The following is a 20,000-nucleotide window of genomic DNA, read 5'->3' as shown; positions in this document are numbered from 1 at the left end:
ACTTACCTACAGCACTTTGGCGCCAGTTGGCACTTCAACAGCACAAACTACAATTCTGTGTCCTACAGTCGCTTGGGAAAAGATTCCATTGGATCTAAAGGAAGAGGAACTAAAGGAAAATCTCACTGTCTTGCAAGTGCAGCTATCAACTGCAAGAGAAGAATTGAACAATCTGAAAGAACAAGATAAAGATTTTTTGTCGCTGTCCAGTATTCGAGCACGTATGTGTACATTTTGTCATGTCGCTGGGCACACAAAAACCACCTGCAAAAATGAGCCTTGCACTAACATCAGCTGTTGCAAAGTACAAGATAAACATCCAGAACACAGAGCAAATATACAAGAGCTACAGCGTACGACAAAGTATCTGGAGAAACAAAGTGCTTGGAGATATTAGCTACACCAAGCTACTCTAAAAATGTGAGGGTAAATAAAGATGTATGGTATGGAGGAAGCTAACATCAAAGGTCTCGGGAATGCGCTCGAGCGGGCCAAATCATCATTTTTCGCCATAATGTGGCCGAGATTATGAGCCCAAGATCTCATCAAATATGCAAGTGGGAAACGTCTTCAGTTGGATCGTGATTTACTTGCCCTTCAAAGGGCACTGAACAACAGAGTTCCTGAATGGGGTGTGGAGGAGAATTGGCGACTGCCGCAAATGTTAGAACATGCAGTTCCAAAATTCTCAGCTGAAAGCACTGATGCCTCACAAAGATACCAGGTAGAGCGCAACTTAACTTTTTGGTGAAACTTTCTTTTGCTTATTTTTGTTTTTGAGTATTGACTTCTTCTAAAGTAAAGTTTTGCAAAATATCAGCATTGAACAGCATTTAGGAGTAGAGAAATAAAGTCCTCGGTTAATTTTTAATCTGGGATTAGCGTTAACCGGCTTTTGAACAACCGGGCCAGGGCCAGGTGTCTTTGAACAACCGGGCCAGGTGTCTTAATCATCGTGATACTTCGTCGTTACAATAGTTGTAACATTGGTGCCGGGACCAGGATGACAGAGGATATAAACAAAATGAAATCGACCCGTGCAGCCTACAAAGGACGCTGTACACAAGATTTTAAAAAGGCAGAAAAACTCATAACTTCAAAGAGTTCAGATCACGCTGAATTGGAGGCACCCCTGGACAGACTCACACGAAGAGCTGGGGAAATAGCGCAGATGGATGCTAAAATTGTGATGTCTTTGGAGACAGAGGAAGACTTTCTAAAAGACACAGAATCAGCTCTGATGTTTCAAGACGATATATCGGACTGGCAATTCAAAATTAAACAATTTCTCAAGAGTAAACAAGAAACACCGGTGAGTCAGTTCCATCATAGTAGTTTCAAACAAGCACCAACGCCGCGAATGCATGTCAATTTACCCAAGATAAACATCAAACCCTTTGGAGGAGATCCACTTGAATGGCTCACATTCTGGGATAGCTTTAGTGCAGCTATCGATAAAAATCTCGAACTAAGCGATGTTAAAAAAATGAATTATTTAAATGGAATGCTTAAAGGAGAAGGAGAAGCAGCGCACGCTATCTCCGGGCTGCCATTGACTGAAGAAAATTATAGAAAGGCAACTGAGCTATTAAAAGAGTGCTCTGGCAAAACCCAAAATTTGACCAACGCTTACATGGAGTCATTGTCCAAGATCCACGCGCCATCAAGTGACAAAAAATTTAAGGGAATTTTACGATATATGTGAAACCAATATTCGTGGCTTAGAAACACTTGGAATAATGACGGAATCATATGGAAGTTTGCAAATTCCCATACTCCTCAAGAAAATACCCGAGGACATATGCCACTTAACATTCACAGCGGATCCTTTAGCAGATACCTCCCTGGATAGATTGAAGGTAGCCATACGACAAGAAATTGAAACACGAGAGAAAAGCCAGATATCCTCCTTAGAAGATTCCACATGCTACTCAAAAGGTCGATGCATGAAATGTAAGAAGAAACACCATACTTCCATTTGCGAAGAAAAACAAGAAAATCCAACACAAAGCTCATCATATCAAATGAAAGAAAACAGAAATTCAAACAGCAGTCTGTCACCTACAACTACCATGGCGAAGAACACAACCCACATGGAAGCAACACACTCCCTTCATCCTACAAATCATATCCTGATGCAATCCTCCATCACAAAGATCAGCGGAACCGGTAAACAATATCGTCAAGCTCGCATCCTGTGCGATACGGGATCTCAAAGAACCTTTATTACTCAAGATATGAAGCACAAACTTGAAATAAAAACAATGGGAAAAGAACTCCTGGATGTAACTACATTTGCGTCATTTCAAAGCACTAGAAAAACATATGATATTGTCTCCCTTTTGCTATCGACAGAAAAAGAGAATATCAAAATAAAAGCGCTAGTAACTCCAATTATTTGTCCACCGCTATCAGTCATGATGAAGAATATAAAGATACCTCCTGAATTTAAAGGACTCAAACTTGCAGATCATTTGCAATCATCAGAAAATCTTGACGTACATGTAGATATCATTATTGGAAACGACTATTACGGTCAGCTGATTACTGGCAAAATAATAAAAACTGAAAACGAAGCCTTGATTGCTATGGAAAGCAAATTTGGATGGCTCCTATCAGGACCTGTTCAAAACGAGAGCAACCATGAAAACGACTTAAACACACTGTGTCAAAGGCTCAAAACCATGCCAGTAGAAGAGTCAAAACTCAACAACCTATTAATCAAGTTCTGGGAAATCAGCAAAATACCAGAGGAAAGCGACAAAAATGACGATATCATTAACTTTCCGAAGACCATCCGATTTAACGAGGCAACTGGTAGATACAACATCAGACTCCCATGGAAACTAAACAAACGCGATCTGCCAACAAACTTCATTTTAAGCAAAAGACGATTGAACAGTCTACTGAACAGCCTTAACAAGAAAGAAAGAGGACTAATTAAGAAATAAAACGAACAACTCCTTGAACAAGTTAATCTCGGTTTCATAGAGAAAGTGGGGAACCTCAATCTTCACGAAGGCATTTTGCATTACATTCCCCACTTTCCTGCTTTTAAAACAGACAGCGCAACAACCAAGATGCGAATAGTTTATGACGCATCTCCCAGAGTGTCATCAGAGGCATTGAGTCTAAATGAGTGTCTACACACAGGTCCAAATCCAATGCAGGATCTAACTGGCATCCTATTAAAGTTCAGGGCCCACAGAATAGCCTTCACAGCTTTCCTACAAATCGAACTAAATAACAATTTAAGACAGGGACGCTACTAGATTCTTATGGCTGAAAGACATAAGCAAATCTGTTAACAGTGTGGACAATTTAGAAGCATATAGATTTTGCCGCGTTCGTTTGGAGCAGCGCCCTCACCCTTTCTACTCAACGCAACAATCTGATATCACCTCAACGAAAAGGACAACTGGATAACGAAGGACTTAACAGAGAACATGTCTATGGACAACGTGGTCACAGGAACTAATTGCGACCATAAAACCTTAGAATATTATTCTTCGTCGCGCAGTTATCTACAAGAAGCAGGCATGAATCTCCGACAGTGGACCTCTCAACTCAACAGCTTTAAATCGCAGAGCACAAGAAGATAATGCACATGCGGCTCAAACGACAAAAATCCTAGGAATCACATAGAACTCAACAAATGACATGCTATCCCTTTCACTCGAAAAAATGATCAGAAAATCAGAGGTTATCACAAAACTTACTAAGAGATCCATGATCAGCTTTGCGTCAAAATTGTTTGACCCCCTGGGATATGTTGAATTCATTACATACAGTTAAAGATCATGATCCAGGATCTATGGAAACAAAACTTAAGCTGGGATGAGGATGTTCCGAGCAAACATAAGGACCAATGATTAACTCGAGTAGATTTAAATCGTTATCTGGAACTAAAACTGAAAATGTTCCATTAGCAACACAACGTTGTGACCATATCTCACGGTCTTCTTCAGGCAACTGACAACTTGTCACGTGACAGAAGTGCCATGTGACAAGCGGCTACCAATCAGCCTCACTGTCCTGTCCCACGTATGTGACAATGAGTGTCTGAGCCCTCCCTTCCTATTGAGAGAGGGGTTTTCAACTCTCTCCAAAATGGCCTTTTTAACTCCTCTCCTGTGCCAGTGCTCTTCTCTGCCCAAGACCACAGCGTCCGTCAGAGTAAATCCATGACCAGTGGAATTCAAATGTGTATACACCACTGCGGTCTGTGCTGGATTAGAGCTTGGTCTTCGATGCTGGTTCATTCTTGCGCCAAGAGACTGCTGAGTCTCCCCCACGTAGCGTTTCTGACAATCCTTGTCCCCACCCTTTACTCCATACACTATATTAGCTCGTTTCGCTTTGGGCACACTGTCCTTCACTCGAACAAAAGCAACAGGTGCACAGGAAATAGAAAGTGTCAAAATCTTAAATTAACAACAATAATTATTAATAATTTAAGATAGTGTACCTTCAAGTCGTTCAAAATTGTCCTTGGTACTATCATCACCTTTCTTCCACTCTTTCAGCAACTCACGATAATGCTCTTCAAAATCAGGATCCATGCACTCAGTCTTCAGTCGGCTAATTGCAGATGTATAACTTGCCGCAGATCCAAGTGCTACCAATGCGTTGCTGATGTCAAGCCATAATGCATGGAATGTTGGCTCGTCAATGGATGCCCGGGTAGCGTGACCGTAGACATTGTTTCTGTAATATTTGATTCTTGCTATGTTGGCTTCAATGCTGTTATCAGAAGCAGGAGGGAGGATGTCCCAGCTTCCAGTGCTGGCAGGGGCACCCAAGCCGCATATGTTCTTCAGCAGTACCATCAGAAGCGTAATGTCAAAGCTAGCTGATGAGACTGATGATGGGATAGTTGGGTACAGCTTTCTCCACTGGGTAACATTTAAAATCTTCCTTTTTCGCAGAGACTGCAATGTAGGATGAGCTGGTGATGTACTTGCCAAAATGCCATGCAGACGGCTAGGGGGATGTATCCTGTCAAAGGTGTCTCTAAGTGCCTGAGTTCCCACATCCACCAGAAGACGACACAACCGTGCATAGTTTGTTGTCTCCTTAGTGGATGAAAATGATGGTGCAGCACTTGCCATCTTTTAAACTGTTGGTTTCATTAACTGTAAGAAAAATTAGCATCACTTGTGAAGCTCAGTTTCCACTAGTGTGGATATAATGCTGGGGTTGATGGAAGATCAAAATCATAGCACATTACTGTTCAACTCTATCTGCATGCATGACAATATAATTTATGCTTGTGCAATGCCTTTGTAGGCTTCTGGAAGTATGATATGATCGTTCCCCGCGTTCGGGTCCAAAGTGCCAGTGCTTCAAGGAAAAGTCGCTTGCCGTAATTGGCTTCGAAACCAACGACCTTGACATTTTCAAAATTCATGTTGAGGCTGAAATTGTGGACATGGCTTGCAACTTCGGACTTTTGGTCAAAAAATGCCACTGCCTTTTTGTGCTCCGCAATTTGGGTCTTTAATGATCTTTCTGTTTGGCCATAGTACACAAAATTACACGGTGTGCAATTGATTTTGTACAATATGCCTGATTTCTGGCAGTCAGAATTGCCTCGCCCTTTGGGACGTGGAAAAAGGCCGTTGATGGTTAGTTGTGGTGTGTAAGCTACTTTGACCTTTTGTTGTTTCAAAATGCGACCTATTTTCTTGGAAATGCCCTGTACATATAAAAGTTGGAAGTTGTTCTTGGTGGGTTGTTTGGTTAACGCCCTCTCGGAGTTTTGAAGAAAAGACATGGGATAATTCTTATCTCACAGAACGGCTTTGACTCGTTGTGTTTCTTCTCGCCTTCCTTTATTCGCTGACGGGATGCTGTTTGCTCCTTTCAGCAAAGTGTTAACCACAGATCTTTTGTGGCACAAAGGGTGACACGAAAAGAAATTGAGATAACAGCAGTGTTCAACACTAACGCTTGCCTGATTGCCTGGGGCAAGCCAAATATATCCGTGGGCAAGTAAAACAACTCTTAAGACTTTCCCGATCGGGCAATCAGAATTTTTGTTCGACTTATATTTTGTGAAACGAGTTGATTGGCAACGAAGAAAGTGACTAGCAATATGATGTAGTCACTGCAAACACGATTAAAAAATAGTCTGGATAGCACAAGTGTTACTAATATTTTAAAAAATACAACCACACTTTTGAATTTTTGGAACGTGTTTCGATGTTTCAAACATCATCTTCAGCCATAGTGAGTGTAACATTAAAATCTTAACAAGATAATTAGTATATATATATATATACCAGTAACTATCAATACAATGATTCTTTGTAGATTAAATGTTCGTTACAAGTACGTAAAATTCAAACGAACCAACAATATTATAGAGAACACAACTGACATAACGGTAAAAGTTTAAAAGTGTAATTATGCTAAACTGACATGATCAACTTGTTTGTTGAGTTCGGGTTTCAACCGCTCAATATGGAAGCTCTCCTTGATTTTGAGTTGATAGAAAGAAGTAGCATTATCAATAATTTTGAAGCAAGAAACATCACAATTATCGTGACAATTTTTAGAAAAACTAAGATGCTTGAAAATATGAGAATCTTTGTCCCAGAAAAGGTGCTCATTTACACATGTGTAGAAATGCCTGTTGGTTTCACCAACGTAATAATGATAATGCTACTTCTTTCTATCAACTCAAAATCAAGGAGAGCTTCCATATTGAGCGGATGAAACCCGAACTCAACAAACAAGTTGATCATGTCAGTTTAGCATAATTACACTTTTAAACTTTTACCGTTATGTCAGTTGTGTTCTCTATAATATTGTTGGTTCGTTTGAATTTTAGGTACTTGTAACGAACATTTAATCTACAAAGAATCATTGTATTGATAGTTATATATATATATATATATATATATATATACGAATTACCTTGTCAAAATTTTAATGTTACACTCACTATGGCTGAAGATGATGTTTGAAACATCGAAACATGTTTCGAAAATTCAAAAGTGTGGTTGTATTTTTTGAAAGATTAAAAAATAACAACGTTACATCTCTTTGCTGTCACTTATTTTTCTGTTGAAAGAAATAAATTAATTATTGGTACAAACCTCAAAACAGATTGGAAGGAGGAACATCTTCGAAAAGAATGTTTGTTACTATGGAACCCAGTTTCGCACGGCCAAATGCGCTACGATACTTTAATATCGAACAAGCGCACAAGAAAATTGTACCTTTTGTCACGCAATTTCAACCCGCTTTGAAAGGCTTAAAGAACATTCCATTGGACAAATGGCATTTTAATTCAAAACCAGCCTAATCTCAAATAGATATTCAAGGAATCTCCCTTGATCTCTTACACAAAAGAAAAAGCGCTTAAAGATATGCTTGTCAAGACAAAACTGTTAAGGTCCCACAGACGGATTTTTCGCGCGTTGCTAAGGAAGTGAAATGTTACTTCCGGTAACTGACGTCATCATATCATGAGCTGACAAGAAAACCCACTCACAAGCAAAAGTCACCACACAAACTGTTGTTTCCATCGAAGGTTTTTCCTTGCCCTTCCTCACGCTCGTTCTCAGATCAACTGCGCATGTGTAAACAAACTGACTTCCGGTTTGAGAAAAAAGCTAAATTTCCGGCGGTTTTAAATTGAATTATTTTTTTTTTTTACATGGAACGTTTCACCCCCAAATACAGAATATAGCTAAGCATTGATTTTTTAAAATCATCTTTTTTGAAAAAGTTATGGGTATTTCAGTATCATTTATGTCTTTAAAAAGAACATTTTTCAAAATACAAAGAAAACCATGCTTGGCTGGATGCAAAAATGAATAAAAATTATCAAACCATTGATTAAATACCCAAATTGCGTAGCACAGAGACAAATTTAGAGTTTTCTTTTATTGGTCACGTGACCATGGGCATGGTATGATGACGTCATATTTAGGGTCATTGGCTTACAAAAGTTGGAAACTGACCAAAATAATGCCAAATTCTCTCAAATTACTGAACCATTACATCCTTAGCAACGCACCCCAAAAAATATGTCAGTGGGCCCTTAAGGCTACTAGAACACAATGGGCACACAGCTGGAGTCGCATTGGTCTGTCAAACCCATTTTACACACCTCACACAAAATTGACATTTTTACAAGCCTCGTTTTACGAGACATCTGTTTTGTCTCTTCTACTGGCCAAACCTGCCCAGAGGGAAGGAGCACGAACAGGACTCGTGGTCCTATGCTAGGTGCTCCACCCTACCCTATCCAGACCAGAAAGACCAGACCACAACACCGGGAACTACATGCCCTACTCTTTACGACAAGTGTGCGGGTTCTTTTATGTCCCACAGGATTATGAACATTGAAGCCTCCTTTGCGTTTTAATGGGCAACAGGTCTTTAGAAGGTGGGCAACTGAAAAAAACCATGGGCAACCAAAAAATCAAAACTGGTTGCCCAAAGGGCAAATTAGTAAAAAAGCAAGTGTCGAACACTGTAACAGTCAGTGTGTGTCGGTTTTCTGTAAACATACACTCGAATTTCGGTGCCGCGTCTACTTGTAACGTTGTCTAGAAAAGGTAAGCCTTGCCTATTGGTGTTTTCTAGTTCCAAAGTGAACTGTATATTTGGGTTAATTCAGTTCAGATGCTATGAAACTCATTGACTTTATCCTTCGTTAAACAAGAATGACTATTGTCAACATAGCAAAACCACCATTTGGGAGGGTGCGAGAATGTGGAGATCGCCATTTCCTCAATTTCTTCCATAACCAGGTCAGCTAAAACTGGACTGATGGGACAACCCACGGCACATCCAAAAATTGCGGAGCACAAAAAGACAGAGGCAGGCTTTGACCAAAACTCCAAAGTTGCAAGCCATGTCCACCATTTCAGCCATAACATGAACTTTGAAAATGTCAAGGTCGTTGGTTTCAAAGCCAGTTACCACGAGTAACTTTTCCTTGAAGCTTGGCACTCTAATTTGGACCAGAACGCTGGAAACGATCATATCATACTTCCAGATGCCTAGAAAGACATCACGTGAGCATGAATTACATGGTCACGCACGCAAACTTTGTGCTTCGTTACTTTAAATAGCGTATCACAACAAAGTTTGCTTTCATATCACTGATGAAGGCTTAAGAATTAGCCAAAACGTCTGTTGCAAATATCTGTTCTTTTATTTTTCAAAAAGGCAAACCTTTTTCCGTAGAACTTATGAAAAATTTGTGTGGGAAGCAAAATTTCCCTGGACACAACATCTGCCATGTTCAGAATTACTGACACCTGTTTGCGAGAAATGTGCCTCTCACTGCCTGCTAGTCTGTCTTGATTTTCACTAAAACCGTTGTAAAAGATGAGAGTCACCACTGTTTACATTGATTAGCCCAAGCATCTACTTCAAAAGTTATTGAAACCCCTGGGATTCGATGAAAATTTAATAAAACAATAATTATTCCATTTGTGCTTATTGGATATGAAACTGGTTATGAGCCTTGTTGGCTATAATTTTACCATCTCATATCCAACGTGCAGTCATGGAATTAATCATTGTGAATTAGTTCCTAGAAACAATTGGGTGTCCCCTTTTGGGTGACTTAAGTTGACCGGATTGTATGATGAACACCATAACAGTTCTGTTAACCTTCCCCTATTCAAACTCACCGAGCGATTTCATCAATATGGTATTAAGAACCCAAGGTTATGCATGCCTAAACAAAGGACCTAACCTGAAAGAAAGTGAGAAATAAATAAGATTGAGTGTTGAAACAGTTAAAGCACGAGCACGGATCAAAAGAGGCGACTTTTGCTCAATATGAAATAAAAATTTAAAGTGGTAACTATGATAAACCCAAGGATGCTGCCTAACGGTCGCCTAAGTTTCTGAACGAGTAGCCCGAACGGGAGCCAAACTTATCACAAGGTGATTTATCCTTACTTCTTATAAATTTGATCCCAGCTGGAGATTAAACGATGAAAAAGGCGATATGGTTGGAGAGAACGGCAGCTAAGCAAATTCCAAAAATAAACGACTCTTCCTTGACTTGGCTGAGGTTATTTTGACTTGGGTGCTGAGGGCTTTCGTTGCGTTACCTCCTGGTAGCGCACGGAGACTGGGTCGCAATGTGATTCCCAAATATGGAAATCTACGTCCATTTCAAATGAGACGTTAAAGTCGTCTCAAGACGACTTTAACGTCTAGTATAAAAACGAGAAATAATACAGACGCATTTAACGTCTGACGACTTTAACGTCTTGTTTTAAGTGCGTCGTTGAGACGCACTTAACAGACTACTTTAATGTCTCAGACGTTAAATGCGTCTAGTATAAAAACGGGACGCCCTAACTTGGACGCATTTAGCCCTGAGTCCTTTGTTAATCTGCACTTCGTTCCTTCCTTGCTCTCTAGGTCGACAAGAAAAAACAAGCCATGCGCCGAGGCTAAATCTAATTCCTCGTCCATCGCCAGAAAATATCCTGATTCCTAGACTGATTTCTGTCACAAAAAATATTTGCGTCTGTCCTTCTAGGCGACGTTGAGACATAAATTTGAGTAGCTGCAATTCCGCCACGTTTATTTGCTCGGCATATTGTAAAATATGGACTGTATTGAATTTGTAAAACAAGGATTGGATTTGTAAAACACGGATTTGTAAAACACGGATTTGTAAAACGCCGATTTGTAAAACGAGGATTTGTAAAACGAGGATTTGTAAAACATGGATTTGTAAAACACGAATTTGTTAAACATGGATTTGTAGCTACCAATTCAAACACTGAAAATTATCCGTGTTTAATTTCTTTCTTGCGACCTTCTGCACTCTTTTTCACGTGTTTGCTGGATGCAGAGTATTCACTTTTTCACGTAATTGAGTTAACTGAAAAAGCTCGGTCCAGATATGTACAGTTACTATAACAAATCTGAAAAACGTTTCTTTCCTTTTATGAAGAATATAAACATTTCTAGAACATGGCGCTTAGATAGACTCCAGTGTTTTATTCATCTTTAACGATAACTTTAAAACATAATGCCAACATAGCAGAATCACCCATTGTCATGCTTGGTGTCCCCTGCTGTACAAAGAAGTAATCCGTATATAATCTTAGACCTTCTTCTTCTTCTTCTTCTTCTTCTTCTTCTTCTTCTTCTCCTCTACTATTCAATAATTTTAAGTGAACTAAGAGATCAGAGAACCTTTTTTACTTTTAAATATTCGTCATTTAGGTATTCGTCCGTTTAACTAGTATAATTAATACATAGTTTAATATACCACTACTGTCATTTTTAACCGCTTGTTAGTAGGCCGTTTCCGGGTTCATGTCTGCCTCCTCTTCAAAGCGAGTGTAAGTGCGAAGTTTTTGTGATGGTAATTAGTTGTACTTTCAGTGCTTAAGAAATATAGAAAACATGTACCGTGTTTCTACCAAGTTATAGAAACACGAGTGAAAGTTTTGGAGAACGAGAAATGCTGTGGGGACACGAGTCGCAGGCGAGTGTTTTCACAGCTTTTTCGAGTTCTCCCAAACTTTCACTCGTGTTTCTATAACTCGATAGAAACACGGAGTAAAAAGTAAAAGTGAAGTGGTGCATTTATAAAGCGCCTTTATCACAAACGTCTCAAAGGCGCTTTACAATGATCAATTTACCCCCAGCGGACTGGAAGCATATACAGGCGTAAATGGCAGCCGCTTCTAAGCAGTCCATGCATGCTGGTACTCATTTTACCGACCTCGGAAGGATGGAAAGCTGAGTGAACCTTAGCGGGAAAGAAGGTCGCTAAATATTCCAGTCTCGGTAGAACCAGGAATGGAACCCGGGACCTTAGGGTTGGAAGGCAGAGATCTTACAACTGCGCCAACCCCTCCGCTGTACATGTTTCCTATTTCTTTTAGAAAACAACGCGACGAGAAAAAGGAAAACAACTTGTTAATTCTTATTATCACAATGTAATTTTGCTCGCGCCATCACCACATCAACAGCTCGTGCTTCTGTGTCTCCATCGAAACACGATTTTTAACCAATCAGCCCGCGTATTTTCTTAGGACTGTTTTCTAAATATAAATGAATACTAATTTTCATAAGAAAAAATTCGCACTTTGACTCGCCTTGAAGAGGAGGCAGATATGAACTCGGAAATGGCCTTATCTGCAAGAGAGTGGAATAAACGATATTTATTATTATTATTATTATTATTATTATTATTATTATTATTATTATTATTTTAACCTATCCTTTTGCGAACATGATTAAAAAAAGGAAGCTATAGTGTCATTTTCTAAATTGTCTCGCCCAAGTTTTGCAGTTGCATAAGTAATGAAGCCTAATGCTCTCTTTTTTACTAACACATGCAAAATTAACCTTGACGTCTACCCGGAACTTGAAGTCTTTAAAAGAATGGAATGAATTCATGATAAGAACGCGCTATGTCTCCTAATTTAACAACCTGTGAGAGGAAACAGATTTACTGGTATCAAGAGAAAAGATATTTTAATCTTAAATTAGAAAGAAAACCAACCAAACAATAACAACAATAACACCACTTGCAAATGTGGTTCTGGTCACCTGACCGACCATGAGCGACAACTGTTTGAATGCTGTACTGATGTTTATCAGGTACAAAATGAAAACTGCATAATGTCATCCAGAAGCGTTTTCTAACAAGAAAACGAGTTACTAAAACCACTTTTAAGTGTCTCATGATTGCTTGTCACATCGAAATAATCTAAAAGAAAACGCCCAGCCTGTTAACAGCCATTTCCTTATGCTCCGGCAATAGAAATGGTAAGAGGTCTGACGGCACTTGACAAAGGCTGGGTTGAAAGCCTGGAAAGGCTGTTGTGACACAGTAAGGGTTGACATGACAATACACTGAGGAGATATCAGGAGAGATATGCTGTCTGCCATCCTTGTAGTACTTCCGTTGCAGTCTTGTCGTTAGAACAAGGTCGTCTGGTGCGAGGGGTATCAAACTACCTGGCTTTAGCGTTTGACCGCAGCCATAACATCGGGACACCTTGCTGTCCAAAAACGAGAGTATCCCGATGCCTGGTGCTGGTTTTGGACGCTCAGGGTAGTTGACCTGCATATTTTCTGTTGACTCAATACTCTGACCAGGAAGACACGTCGGTGTGTGACCGGTGGTTTGGGTGCATGGGTAATTGTACAAGACCGGTGGATTTTCTGAAACTCCCATACCAAGATTAGGTTGCATCTGGATGGAGTCGTCAAGATCGCCCTCCATTTCTAGATAAAGAGATACAATTTGTGAAAACTGATTCCCAAACGAACTTGTTTATTTTTTTTATCGAGCAGCTGTTTGTCACTGTTCACTCTTGATACAAACAGCCTTTTAATTACTATTACTGCACTTCACTTCACTACAGCTGCTAAATTCTCTTGGCTAATTTCAGGTCAGTTCAATTTTTTCATTTAGCCAGAAAAACAAGATAGAAATTAAATAAAGCAAAGGTAACCCATTTCACTCAGGTGTTACGTTCTCTCCCAGAAATACACATTGGTCATGGATATTTATAGGTACGTAACAAAACGTGTACAGTACAAATCTTGTTAAGACGGTGTTAAGAACTCGTTCGAAGTTAGTAGAAACATCACATGAAAATCAAGGTCATAATAAAACCTTACCTTCTACGGGTGCCACTTGGACTTTCTGTTGAGAAACATGAGCCGGTTGACTGTTGTTGAGAAGACGGAGAATTTCCGCCGCTGTGGGTCGTGACCTTGGGTCAAATCGTGCACATGATTTGAACACATTTTCAAGTTGCGACCATTGCGTTTTCCGAATAGAGTCGTACTTGTCGTCGTGGGTAGGTAATTGCTTTCGTCTCAATAAACCGTTCATGGCCTTTTCGGAGAACGGAATTCCAGCTCGTTCAAATTCAGCCCTGTACGGGTTAGACACATTTGGATTGATCAGTGAGAAAATGAGAATTCCCAAAGACCAAATATCGGCCTTCTCAAGATCTTCCTGGTTCGCGATTTTCAATTATTCGAGTTGTAGCTCTGGCGCCAAGTAAACAGGGGTACCACGGCACGTGGATTCGGTTTTCGTTTCTAGAATGGAGCAGGTCTGGATGTCCAGTGACCTGCTAAGACCGAAGTCTGCGAGTTTACAGACAATAGGGCATTTGGCATACGATGTTTCAAGGTCATCTTTGTCGTAGTGTTGGTTGCAAACCAAAGTATTACCTGGTTTTAGGTCTCTGTGGGCAATGCCGTTTCTGTGTAGAAAATCTAGCCCATGCAGTGAGCACGTCTATTGTGCACACCAATAACACATCAGCGAACGAGGAAAAGTCAAATTCAGCGTCTACAAAATGCACGAAATCTTGAAGTGTGGTCACCTTTTTTTCTACGCCAAAATGGCCGAAGTCGAAGCACAATACTCCATCATTATGGCATAGGGCTCGTGACAAAACCTCAGGAACCCGGAGATATTTCTGTGGCCTTTGACACTATGGAGGATACCGGCTTCCTTCTCGAAGCGTCGCTTTGAATCGGCGGATTCACCGTTTAACTTCTTGACACAAACATGACGCTGCATCTCTCCTAATGTAAAGTCAGCCAAATAGACGGTCCCAAATGTCCCGCTTCCAAGCTCTTCTCTAATTTTTACAGAGCTCCATGAGAACTCTGGAAACTCAAATCCACGTCGCCGTTTTCTGGTCCGAGATGAAAGTTTAAAAGAAGCCGCCATCTCCTTCCTCGCACAATAACCTATCTTCTCCCGCGCAAATTTAAAAGATGCAAATTTATTTTCTACAGAGGTCTACAATGCATTTTTAAAATTACGGTCTTTTGGCAGCCTGGTTGTTTGTATGTCACGTACACTTTTCTTTGATCCATGTTTGCCCTAGTAAAATGACCTATTCCCGTTAAACGTTGGAAATCGGTCTTGACCAGCTCCTGTGTATTAAGATGTTGATAATTTTTAAAATAAAAACGCGCCGAATGCATTGTAAAGTTAAATATAACTACGCGGAATTTTGTTTTTGAACACGAGAGAATGCTGAAAATGCCGGGAATACTTACTCGCTGTACGCGAGTGCTTCTCGTATTTCTCGATTATTCGTAAACATTTCCAAATGCTAATATTACTCAACATCAAACAATCTTTTAGAGAAATTATTTGAATGTGAAGCGGTAACATAACATGAAAATAATGTAAAGTAAAAGAATTAAGATTAAAAGGGGACAGACAGAAATAAACAAATAAACAGTCAAACAATGCTATCATTTTTACAAAAAATGATAAACCTCCTTTTACAAATCCGTGTTTTACAAATCTTCTTTTTACAAATCCACGTTTTACAAATCCGTGTTTTACAAATCCGCGTTTTACAAATCCGTGTTTTACAAATCCGTGTTTTACAAATCCAGTTCGTGTTTTACAAATCCAATCCATTCCATGTTTTACAATATGCCCAGTGCAAAGAGTAAATAACTAGTATTTTTTTCCGTAAATACCCCGCGCCCCCATTATGGTATGGTGAACATAGTCAATTTCGTTGGCAGAAAAGTATTCTTCCTATTGCCCTGACCTGCAGGCTGTGACCTGACCTGTGACCTGATCTGACCTGTGACCTGTCGTCATTCGGAACTCGAGTATTAAAGGTAGGATTACATTGTCATTTCAGTGAAACTATTATTTCCGTGATGCGATGCTGTATCTCCCACTGATCACTGAAGGTTCTTCCCTAACCCCAAAATACTTGGATCTTTACGGACTTTATTGCGAGCAAAAAATAAACAAATAAACCGAAAAACGGTAACTTTTTTTCTGAAGTACACTTTTACTTTTACTATTCCAAACTGGAATGTTGATTGGTGACATCTACATCTACATGTTCCAACAATCGGCAAAGTCCCTTTTTGACTTGTGGCTGTTTCTGCTTAGGTGGCCTCATACACCACAAGCCTTTTTAGAGACATCACCGCCAATCCGGCCACTTCTGCTGGAGAGAACAGGACAGCCACAACACCGGGGACTTTACTATCAAAACCAGTAGAGTGGTAAAACTGCCGTTGGAAATTTGAATCCGAAGCGGTTCGATTCTAAACACGTGATCTTAAACAAATTGTCATGTGATCCGAAAAATAATGCCACGTGATCCAAAAAAGTGTTTCTTGTTGAATGCCATGACCGCCAACGCGCTTTCACACGAACCACGTGACAACTTTTTTATGTCATGTGACGACTTCTTTTGCGGATCACGTGATAAGATTTTTGGAACCCGCATTAAAAAATTCTAACGGCAGATTTGCCACTCTAGTGATTTTGATAGTATCCCCTACTATTCTCGAATAGTGCTTGGGTTCTTTACCGTCCGACAGGGAACTTATGAACATAGAAGACATTTGTAAGACGGGGCCTATTGTTTATAGTCCTTATATGAGAAGACTTGAAAGTCTAACCATTTGCAGATGAAATTATCGGTTTAGTCTCACTTTGGTATTGTGATTACTTATGCCATGTTGTGTTTTGCCTGATTTGGCAGCATCATTTTGGTCGGTGTTTTGACCTCCTTTTGTTTTACACCTTTTGCCTGATTTGGCGTCTCCGTTTTGACCATACGTATTTTGGGCTAAATTCACCTTTATCACTCGGCGGCCATTTTGTAGTCCGTGCGGAATAAAGGCTTTATCTTTGCATTGTCTTTGCCCGTCCAGCCTCGCACTGAATGAGAGGTTCGACGGGCAAAATCTTTAGTTTGGACATTGAGTGATATGGGCCAATTGTTTTTCTGCCATTTTTCCTATTTTATTGTGTTTTGCCTGATTTGGCAGTTTGTCTTGAACCGAGGTTCGGCTTCCGTTTTGTCATTTTTATGGCATTTGATTTTCTGTTTGTATTGTGTATCCCCTATTTTATGTTATTCTACCTTTTTCTTGCTTCCTTTTATTTTATTTTATTTCTTGTAGACGTTATACAATCGGGGATTTGGCGTGAAGCAAACTCTCTGGTCGATCCATCTTTGCGTAGGCTTGTTCCAAACCTTCTCGATTTACAGTTGGAGTCCAGGGCTGCTTCCACCGTGCAGCTACAGATCTGGCTGGCTGAAGTGGCGTCAGTGGGCGGCTTCTAAGATTGGCGTTCAAGTTATTCCAGCAAAGCCTCTGCATTTTGCGCTCTTTATTAGCGAGCTTACTGTAATTTCAGTTAGCAATAACACAGGGATATCTTCTATAGAGTCAGTTCTTTACGGAGTTATGTGGGGTCATAGTCTGGCCGGGATTGTAGATTGCCCTACTAGTCACCCCCTCGTTAAGTCATTCCTAGAGGGCGCTAGAAGGAAGCTATGAAGTCAGATCCGAGACTATATTCGTCTTTCGACTCGTCCAGTCGTTATTCCGGTTTGTCTCGTCGTGTACCGAGTTCGTCGCGTTGACCTCCCAGTTAGTCTCGTCGACTCTCCAGATCGTCTCGTCGTAAGTTGATCCCTTTCGTCTCGTCGCCGACGAGTTCTTCCCGTCGATTCTCCAGATCGTCTAGTCTTACGTTGCTGCGTTCCACTCGTCGCCATCGAGTTCGTCTCGTCAACTCGTGAAACCGTTTCATAATACATCACTCTGCCTTTGACTCGTCAAGTTCCCAGTTCTTCTCGTTGACACGTGAGATCGACTCGTCGTGGGTCGTGAAGCAGCTAGAGACTGGGTTTGAGTTCAAAGCACATGGTGCGCAGTTGGCGCAGTTTTGGTGCGCCAAAAACATGGAGGAGTTGCGGGGCATTTTACAAAACACAATCAATAAAATCGAATCTATATCTTCATCTACGCCAAATACCCCAAATGGTGGCGATAATCAACAGCCTACAAGCTCATATTTGTTTGCACGAGCAGAAGCAAATTCGAGGTGAGCCAATAATTGAACACTTTAGTCTAAGAGCACATTTTTCAAGGTTGCAGTAGACTTTGCCGAGGACCTTTATTTGTATTTGCAGGCAAATAGTCGATTAGAAGACTAACAATGAATGAATAATGTTGATTATAATAATAACCGAGTTCTTGAGTGAAAATTTTCAGGTGATGGTTTGCCAGACTCCAAATATTCAGTTATTGTTTTTGTTCTGGATAAGAGCAGTTTAATATTTGAATAATTATGTGAAGCTTATATTATCACAGGCCCAGCCTGTTTAATTATGTGGTTACAGTACCGCCATATCAACATTCAATTTTCCATTAATTTCTGTTAAGTATTTAAGCTGCCTAAAATCGGTCTTTGTCTGGCTGTACATTTTAAATAAAATGGAGTACAAAATTTCCACATTGTTTAAGTTTCTTTTGGGGCAGTTGTGTTGTGCCGAACACTAACCCTGTCGTAAAGCGTTCAGTTCACTGAATGATGTTTAGAAACATGTAGCAAATCAAGGAAAACACACACATAACCATTGCTTGAAATACCAAGTCGGTTGATGAAAAAATGTGCTGTTTGGAATGTTTTTACCCGCTCAATGTTTTGCCGGGTCAGACACTTGAGCCGGCTGAAATACCCGGAATTTAAGTACTGATAAAACTAATGAGGTCCTCTTGACAGTAACAAGGCAAGAAAACCAATTATTATCATCCCAATTCAAATCGCCAAAACTTTGCTTGCTTGTAGCACAGCATTCGGAACGAGGTCAATGCATTGGCCAGTTAGTCATTCATGGGGTAAACGAATAAATGTACAAATGGGGAAGTGCTTTTTTAAGAATTCGTACAGTTTCTCGTGACAATTTGCAACCCCTGCAATAAAAAAGCTTGATTTCACAAAGTTTCATTAAGAATGAGGTGAGGGGTTTTTGCAAATGATCCAATGCGTTACCGCACAGGCTCAGGATATACAGGTTTGGGATATAACTAGCGGACGTTTCCAAATCTTGCAGGTCATTTTCATTTAAATACAAGTGTTCAAGGTATAACCATGTCAAATGCGGAAAAAAGCAAAGCTTTCTGGTCAGTGGACTGAGATTCCCGCTAACACTGACATTGCTGAACGTCAACGTTGTCAATGGCATGTCTTTGTCTACTCCGCCAAAAAGGGCCAACATGTCTTCAACATTTAAACTGGTATCATCTGTGCCAACTAAAAGGAGATTTTGTAAGGATGACAATCTCGCGAGCGAAAGACCGAGCGCTGCGGCAACTGCGGGAGTCAGGTGGATTTCAGATAGCGCCAGGGAAATGAGACTTTTGTGCGTGATACTAGAAACCAGCCTCATGCTTGCTTCCTCAGCACAGCACTTATCAAAGGAAATATTAAGTTTGGTGATGTTTTCAAAACGTAGCAACAATTCAGCGAGTTCTTCAGCTCCTTTTGAAATAAACAGACCAACCAATTTTAAATCACACTTTCTAGGGTTTGGGAGCTGTTGCAAAAAATTGCAAACAATGTCACTGTCTCCCATAAGATAAACGAAGATACCCATTAAATGGGTGCAATTTTTGATTACAGCACCAAGATCACCGGCTTCCATTGTAGAACTATGATAACACTGAAACGTACTTAAGAACTTAAGAGACGTCTTTCCTGGAACAAAATTTTCCAACGGACACGGTAATGCAGCAGCCTGTGCACTCTCAGTGAATAGTCTGGCATGGGCAGCACAACACAATCGCAAGTCTCTGAAATAAACACTGACATCACCGTCGTGGATATGAAGGATTGATGAAAAACCACATTGATCACATTGAAACTCGAAGAATTTTCTCAAAAATACTCCGAGGGGAACATTTTCAGAACTCTCAGTTATCTTTATTGTGGTATCAAGGAAGTTCAGTGTTTTTACCACATTGTAAAGAGTTGAAACAACGTTTTTTTCTTTCAAGTCTTCAAAAGGACCAAAAATAAAAGTCCAGGATTTCACACCGGAAAACAGTAACGAAAGAGAAGGAGGTGGTTCTCTGAGAATTGTAATCCCGCCAAAGCAATCAACGCAAAATTTTGCAAGGTTTTGTTTTGACTGTACATCTTTAAAGTAATAAAAAACCAAATCACTGAAGTGCGC

At 40.1% G+C, this 20,000-nt stretch overlaps 2 protein-coding genes across 7 annotated transcripts in view; both read right to left on the bottom strand.

The window, feature by feature from the left end:
* Positions 1–10,053, bottom strand: part of LOC138029355 (NLR family CARD domain-containing protein 4-like) — a 28,905-nt gene extending 18,852 nt beyond the window's left edge. The window contains exons 1-4 of one of the 3 annotated variants that reach the window (XM_068877104.1): positions 9,934–10,053; positions 9,660–9,724; positions 7,104–9,020; positions 4,469–5,135 (exon numbers count right to left, since the gene is read on the bottom strand). In XM_068877104.1, the coding sequence (XP_068733205.1) occupies positions 4,469–5,111 (643 nt within the window). In that variant the 5' untranslated portion in view covers positions 5,112–5,135; positions 7,104–9,020; positions 9,660–9,724; positions 9,934–10,053. Of the gene's footprint in view, positions 1–3,719; positions 3,798–4,468; positions 5,136–7,103; positions 9,021–9,659; positions 9,725–9,933 lie in introns of those variants that run through there. The other 2 variants (XM_068877103.1, XM_068877105.1) reach the window with 2 other exon arrangements.
* An 8,012-nt stretch (positions 10,054–18,065) lies between these two features.
* Positions 18,066–20,000, bottom strand: part of LOC138030003 (NLR family CARD domain-containing protein 4-like) — an 87,062-nt gene continuing 85,127 nt past the window's right edge. For 2 of the 4 annotated variants that reach the window (XM_068877854.1, XM_068877853.1), the window contains exon 7: positions 18,066–20,000. This exon is cut by the window's right edge and continues 1,403 nt beyond it. In XM_068877854.1, the coding sequence (XP_068733955.1) occupies positions 18,657–20,000 (1,344 nt within the window). In that variant the 3' untranslated portion in view covers positions 18,066–18,656. The other 2 variants (XM_068877848.1, XM_068877849.1) reach the window with 1 other exon arrangement.

This window comes from Montipora capricornis, chromosome 13 (assembly GCF_036669925.1).
Source record: "Montipora capricornis isolate CH-2021 chromosome 13, ASM3666992v2, whole genome shotgun sequence".
Classification (NCBI taxonomy): Eukaryota; Metazoa; Cnidaria; class Anthozoa; order Scleractinia; family Acroporidae; genus Montipora; species Montipora capricornis.
This window is presented reverse-complemented; position numbering and strand designations above follow the sequence as displayed.